The 7,473-nt window shown below is 42.0% G+C and overlaps 1 protein-coding gene across 2 annotated transcripts; it reads left to right on the plus strand.

The window, feature by feature from the left end:
* The first annotated feature begins 200 nt into the window (after positions 1–200).
* LOC106575195 (tumor necrosis factor receptor superfamily member 5) lies at positions 201–7,443 on the plus strand. Of its 2 annotated transcripts, none has more exons than XM_045700407.1 (11): positions 201–344; positions 590–659; positions 798–852; positions 2,056–2,166; positions 4,672–4,833; positions 4,991–5,075; positions 5,389–5,453; positions 5,572–5,688; positions 6,047–6,066; positions 6,221–6,344; positions 6,578–7,443. In XM_045700407.1, the coding sequence occupies exons 2-11, from the start codon at positions 591–593 to the stop codon at positions 6,823–6,825; spliced, it is 1,056 nt and encodes a 351-aa protein (XP_045556363.1). In that variant the 5' UTR covers positions 201–344; position 590; the 3' UTR covers positions 6,826–7,443. The 2 variants fall into 2 exon arrangements, with proteins under 2 accessions (XP_045556363.1, XP_014007008.1); XM_014151533.2 differs by having other exon boundaries at positions 202–344; positions 5,389–5,447.
* Positions 7,444–7,473: the final 30 nt, after the last annotated feature.

Genomic DNA, 7,473 nt, shown 5'->3' on the forward strand with positions numbered 1-7,473 from the left:
ACGAGGACAGCGAGATAAAATGTTTGTGACAAACTGTCTTTCACATCTTAAAGTATGTGTCGAAAATGATGAGACTTTGGTTCAGAGGCATTAGTCACCCTGCTGACATGCCTGTCTTGTCTGCCTGTCTGTCTCTAGCTTATAAATACACCACAACATCACTGTCAGTACACAGTGGGCGGGAGAGACAGGAAGGGAGGAAGATGTCACAGGTGAAGGAAATAATGACGCAAAGGATGGGTAGAGAAGAGAGACACACCTTAAAGAATAATAGTTGGGGGGGGGGAGTTGAAGTTGTAGACAACAAATACTTGGCATTTGGTGTGGTCTCTACAGTGCAAAAGGTAAGACTGCATTATCTTATGTGTTGGTTTCAACACAGGTTTCTACATTGATATATTTTGAACTGAAATGAGGCTCAAAGCTAGAAGTTAGTGCAGTCACCATCAAATTGTGATAAACATACAGATTTTTTAACCTTGTAGCATCTTCCGGCATTATTTGTTGTGTGTACTTTTTAATACCTATTTAGAAATGTTACTGAATGAACTCAAATGACAAATTGTTAATGATTTAACATTGTTTATAGAATGGTGATGGAACAGTTATTTGTGGCTGTGCTAATGATGTCTGCACACCTAGCAGTCTCATATCCTCTGGTAACCATTTTGCCCCTTTTATGTCCGTTCTTATTATTTGTTATGACTGTTTATGAAAGCTGTTAGAACCGTTTGACATCTGTTACAACATTATGACAGTAGACCTCATGAGACTGTGTTCGTGTTGTGTGTTGTCAGACTACAGAGAGCTATTACATGGATGGAGGGCGACAATGCAGACTGTGTCCACCAGGTGAGAAAGAAATGCCCTCCATCATAGGCTCTTACTTTTTATTTGATTTATTGTTCCCTTGTTTTTCTTCCCTCATCTCCTCATCATCTTACAATCAACCATTTTTTACATTAACAGTGAGGCAGATCGTTTCAGAATGTGTGTGAGTGCGCATAGGTTCTTAGGAATCATGAGGAAACTATAAGAGAGTTACTCTCTCATGATGAGAAGTGGAGCTCTGTGCTATGACCACATCCTTCATTAGTATGCAGACTAGGCCAACAGGCTCTCGCTCTGTGCGCTCCATCTCTTCCTGTTATTCTCTGCTCTCTGCTGCTATGCTCCTCTCTTCTCAGTCAGCAACAGACCGTGTACTAAAACGTTACCTGAATGTGTGCCGATGTGTCTAAAAGAGTTAGCATTATGTTCTGACATGCACTACTCATGTAGTCTACTACAGGACATTTATAAAACTGCAGCGTCCATCAGTCTGTATTGTTATTGTAGTGCTCTCTTATGTCTTGACTTCCCATGTCTCTTCACTCTCTCCTCGCTCCTCTCTTTCTACCTCATTCTCTCTATCGCCCCATTTCCCTATATTTTTCCCTAATTTTATTTCCTTTACTCCATATCTGCTGTCCCATGTCTTACAGACGTTGAACCACTGGACACTTCCTGTTTCACACTGAGTATTTAAATACTGTATTCCCAACATAGCTCATTTTAATATATCTACTGCTGTACATATCATTCTTAGTATATCTTGTGCAAATTCTTCCAGTGTACTGTACATACGCATAGATGTGGCGGGGCGGCAGGGTAACCTAGTGGTTAGAGTGTTGGACTAGTAACCAAAAGCTTACAAGTTCGAATCCTCGAGCTGACAAGGTACAAATCTGTCGTTCTGCCCCTGAACAGGCAGTTAACCCACTGTTCCTTGGCCGTCATTGAAAATAAGAATTTGTTCTTAACTGACTTGCCTAGTTAAATAAAGGTAATACAAGAAATTGATTGCATTCGGGTTGTTGATTGGATTCGTCCCAATGTTCTTGAATTCTTATAAAAAACAACACTTAAATGATTTGTGTACTTGTTTTACATTTTACTGCGTTGTTAAGAGCTAGTAACACAAGCATTTTCACTGCACCCGCTATAACATCTGCTAAACTGTGTATGCGACCAATAAACTGATTTAATATGTTTCACCTCCCCTCTCTCTCTCAGGTCATTATCAGAAGTCCTGTTCAGAGTGCTCTCCCTGTCGAGATGGTTCCTACACAACACGATTGAATGCAGAGTCCAGTTGTCATTCCTGTTTCAAAGACTGCAAACGTGGTACATAAACACGAACACAACTCATTCACAGAGCAATGTAACATCTTTATTTCGTGGGAAATACTTCAACTGTATATTGTTTGTAAATCACTGTAATTTTTTTTGTGTTTTTTGGGGCCATTTTGAGCCTGTAATCGAACCCACAAATGCTGTTGCTCCAGATACTCAACTAGTCTAAAGAAGACCAGATTTATTGCTTCTTTAATCAGAACAACAGTTTTCAGCTGTGCTAACATAATTGCAAAAGGGTTTTCTAATGATCAATTAGCCTTTTAAAATGATAAACTTGGATTAGCTAACACAACGTGCCATTGGAACACAGGAGTGATGGTTGCTGATAATGGGCCTCTGTACGCCTATGTAGATATTCCGTTAAAAATCAGCCGTTTCCAGCTACAATAGTCATTTACAACATTAACAATGTCTACACTGTATTATTTTAATGGACAAAAAAAAAATGCTTTTCTTTCACAAACAAGGACCCCAAACTTTTGAACGGTAGTGTATGTACAGTGCATTCGGAAAGTATTCAGACCCCTTGACTTTATCCACTGTTATGTTACAGTTTTATTCTAAAATGTATTAAATCGTTTTTTTCCCTCATCAATCTACACACAATACCCCATAATGACAAAGCAAAAACAGTTTTTATGAAATTTTGGCAAATTTATTAAAAATAAAAAATGAAATATCACATTTACATAAGTATTCTGACCCTTCACGCAGTGATTACAGCCTCGAGTCTTCTTGGGTATGACGCTACAAGCTTGGCACACCTGTATTTGTTTAGTTTCTCCCATTCTTTTCTGCAGATCCCCTCAAGCTCTGTCAGTTTGGATGGGGAGTGTCGCTGCACAGCTATTTTCAGGTCTCTCCAGAGATGTTCGATCGGGTTCAAGTCCGGGCTCTGGCTGGGCCACTCAAGACTTGTCCCGAAGCCACTCCTGCGTTGTCTTGGCAGTGTGATTAGGGTTGTTGTCCTGTTGGAAGGTGAACCTTCACCCCAGTCTGAGGTCCTGAGCTCTCTGGGGCAGGTTTTCATCAAGGATGTTGCTGTTCTTTGCTCCGTTCATCTTTCCCTCGATCCTGACTAGTCTCCCAGTCCCTACCGCTGAAAAACATTCCCACAGCATGATGCTGCCACCACCATGCTTCACCGTAGGGATGGTGCCAGGTTTCCTCCAGACGTGACACTTGGCATTCATGCCAAAGAGTTCAATCTTGGTTTCATCAGACCAGAGAATCTTCTCATGGTCTGAGAATCCTTTAATTGCCTTTTGGCAATCTCCAAGAGGGCTGTCATGTGCCTTTTACTGAGGAGTGGCTTCCATCTGGCCACTCTACCATAAAGGCCTGATTGGTGGAGTGCTGAAGAGATGGTTGTCCTTCTGGAAGGTTCTCCCATCGCCACAGAGGAGCTCTGAAGCTCTGTCAGAGTGACCATCGGGTTCTTGGTCACCTCCCTGACCAAGGCCCTTCTCCCCCGATTGCTCAGTTTTAGGAAGAGTGTTGGTGGTTCCAAACTTCTTCCATTTAAGAATGTTGGAGGCCACTGTGTTCTTGGGGACCTTCAATGCTGCAGAAATGTTTTGATACCCTTCCCCAGATCTGTGCCTCGACACAATCCTGTCATGGAGCTCTACATACAATTCCTTTGACCTCATGGCTTAGTTTTTGCTCTGACATGCACTGTCAACTGTGGGACTTTATATAGACAGGTGTGTGCCTTTCCAAATCATATCCAATCAATTGAATTTACAACAGGTGGACTCCAATCCAAGTTGTAGAAACATCTCAAGGATGATCAATGGAAACAGGATGTTTTGGCTTTGTCATTGTGGGGTATTGTGTGTAGATTGATGAGGAAAATGTTTCCTTTAATCCATTTAGAATAAGACTGTGATGTACCAAAATGTGGAAAAAGTCAAGGGGTCTGAATACTTTCTGAATTCACTGTACATTCTACACACATTTTACATACATGGCATTTTTTAATATATATACTTTTTGCAGTGGTTACATAGCAGGAATAAAGTAATTTGGTATTTTGATATACATTAGATCTAGATAGATAGTACTAATGCATCATGTTTTCAGTCATAACTATTAAAGAACATGAGTTTTTAAACCCACCCCTCAGCTACTCTGTCCATCCCACCTATCTCCATAAACCCACCCCTCAGCTACTCTGTCCATCCCACCTATCTCCATAAACCCACCCCTCAGCTACTCTGTCCATCCCACCTATCTCCATAAACTGCCTTCTTATGATTTCCATATGCCGTACATGTCATTTCTTACCAAAAGTAATAAAGGTATGTCTACAGTATGGACACTATTTATTACCATGTAATAGCTGTACTAACCTTTTTGTTCTGGCTGTGGTGTGTGTGTGTGTGTGTGTGTGTGTGTGTGTGTGTGTGTGTGTGTGTGTGTGTGTGTGTGTGTGTGTGTGTGTGTGTGTGTGTGTGTGTGTGTGTGTGTGTGTGTGTGTGTGTGTGTCAGATTTGCACCTGGTGGAGGATGAGCCGTGTACTTTTGTATCGAACGCTAGATGTCGCTGTGAGGCTGGTTTTACCTGCACCGACAAAGATGACCAGACAGGAAACTGTAGAGACTGTGAGAAGATCCCTCAGCTGCCCCCACCTCCCCTGCCACCTAGCAATGGTACTGTACAGTGTGTGTGTGCTCACTGGCCTTCTCTTATGCCTGTCTTCCTTCACTGTGTTGTATTCTTGCCAGGTTCTGGGTATTGAATCAGTGTGTTTGACTGTGGATAGATGTTGATGTTTTCCTGCCTGTGTGCACTCTGCTCTGATTACAGTAGTGGGCATCAGAAACAACCAGACAGGAACTTCCTCTGAACACAGCAGGACTTCCTCTCCCGCTGGACACTGTCAACCTCCCAAGTGAGCCTTTATCCTTTTTTATCCTCCCTACTGTCACATACTCTCACATACTGGAACCAGACAGATAAACAGGCTCTGGTTGAAGCCTTCTCCTGACAGGAGGGCCACTTCTGGCAAAGTTGGTATTTTATGCTATATAACCTTCATACAACCAGAAGATCTGGTATCAAAGAATTGTCAGATATATTAGTGGTAATGGATATTTGAGATATTAAATACATTTCTCAGCTCACTGGCCCCACTTCAGTGTTGACAGTCTGTGAATGTGTATGGATATGTTACATGATGTGTCCTTTACCTCTGTCTCACCCAGCTGTGACACTCCACGATCACCAGTCTCACAAGCAGGCAATGTCACTCATCACACCACAGGTGTGTGTGAGTACGAGTGTGTGTGTGTGTGTGTGTCCATCAGTTATTTTCATTACAGTCAGAATATATTGAAACTGTGAGAAGATACAGATACAGTAGTTTCTCCATCTCCTTTCCCCACCAGCTGACACCAGCAAACACTTGGCAGCCATTTTGTGTCCTATGGTGGTCATTGGAATCCTAGCCGTTATCATTCTGTTATGTATCCGTCGCCCAGGAGATGAAGCCTGTTTCAAACAAGGTAAGGCAGTGTTCCTCTGTTCAGTCTCAACTGTAGTTAGATCATTGTCTCTCTCTTTCTGGACACTAGAATGAGATGAGGAAGTATTAGACGGTGATGTCAGATCTCAGGATAGGTCTGCACTGGGAGACAAATGTAGCTTCTTGTGAATGTAATTTCATTAAAAGATTGCAACACTCTCTCTGTCCAGACCTACTTACCAGTTTCTAGTGTCTACATGTACCTAGAAAGCATTAAAATGCAGAGTAACATGAAAAAACATTGCCCAGTCATAGATGATTCATCGATGAAATACCCATGAGTGGCTTACCATCCGTTTGCTGATGTGACTAATAGATTTGTGTCTGTTATTTTCTAGCTCTCAAGTTCTGTAACAAGGTATGTGTAATACCTACGGTAACTTACTACATTGTGTGTGTAATGTTTACATTGTCATTCATGTGTACCTGACCTAAATCCTAAATAGGCATTGTTGACAATTGTGTATTCCAATAACTCTGGATTTCTGGTGAATTTCTGTGCTCTTATGAAGGGAGTAAGAGAAGCGTCGCCTAACAAGACCAAAGAGCCAACTCCTCAGCACCGTGCCAGAGAGACACAGCCCAGTATTAAGCACCAGGCAGTGGATCCACCACCTATTACAGCAGCAAATATGGGTACTACAGATACAAATAATTTAAAAAAAGAATGTAAATAAGGTTGAGTTACTCTTGTGGTTTTTCCAATAGATGCACGTCAGTTGTTTAACTTGGAGTTTTGTATAGATGATGCTTTGAAGTCCATGGGGGATTAGCATGGGAAGTTGATTAGTTTCAAGATCCATAGTGAATAAGGCTGATGATGAATATAGAATCTAATATCACTTTCTCTCTGTCTGTGTCTCTCTCAGGCCCAGTCCATGTCCACAATGCTGGAACAGTCATCTTCAGTTTACTCAACCAGTTCACTGGTATGGGTGGAGGGACGGAAGAGAGAGGGCAGAAAGAGAGGGATGAGGAAGGATGTCCGGCCCACCCCACACCCTCCCCTAACATCCATCTATCCCAGGAGGAAAGGGATGGGGAGATGGACTGTGTATTCTTCCCTTCACAGGAACAAGGGAAGGACAGTCATGTTTCCAAGGAGGAGGTGCATTGAGGGGAGGGGCATTGAGGACAGAGGACGCACCAAGTGAAAGCTTCCCTTCTAGGATCAGTTTAGCCAACCCTACATCCTAATGTTAATCATAAGGAGGATTAAGACTGGTCTGACCCTGGATCAGTGGTAAGGGACAACATCTACCTGGGGCTCTATTCAGTCTGTATCACTGAAGCGTTACAGATTGCTTGATAGAAATGTAAAGGTAATTTTTGATTGAGCCGACATATGCAGTGTTTAACGTGAATGCAGTCTCCACTGATGCGAGAACATTGCCTTTACATTTCTATCAGGCTGTAAAGCTGAACTTCTGAGATACAGATTGAATGGAGCCTTTACTCTCAGAAGAACACCGGTGAATCCCGAAACTCTAGAATGGCCATTATTTCCTGTCCCAAAACTCTAGAATGGCCATTATTGTCCTGTCCTAGACCTAGATAGAGCTAGACATCTCACTATGGTGGTCATGTACACATCCACTTGCTCTCCTTTTATTGAACTGTATAATAAGCTTTCAGTCTCAACTGCTGCAAACAGTTTTTTTCTGTGTTCATGTGGCACCTTGAACTGTTTTTTCACAAATTCAAAGGAAAATATTAAATATAATTTTTCAATGAATACAGGTGATGGGGCGATTGTATGACATTA

The sequence above is a fragment of the Salmo salar genome, chromosome ssa02 (assembly GCF_905237065.1).
Source record: "Salmo salar chromosome ssa02, Ssal_v3.1, whole genome shotgun sequence".
Lineage (NCBI taxonomy): Eukaryota > Metazoa > Chordata > Actinopteri > Salmoniformes > Salmonidae > Salmo > Salmo salar.

Coding starts and splice junctions, on each gene's coding strand:
- LOC106575195 (XM_045700407.1), top strand. CDS start 591: ATGGTGATGGAACAGTTATTTGTGGCTGTGCTAATGATGTCTGCACAC. Junction 853..2,055: donor ATGCAGACTGTGTCCACCAG/GTGAGAAAGAAA, acceptor TCTCTCTCTCAG/GTCATTATCAGAAGTCCTGT. Junction 5,454..5,571: donor TCATCACACCACAGGTGTGT/GTGAGTACGAGT, acceptor TTTCCCCACCAG/CTGACACCAGCAAACACTTG.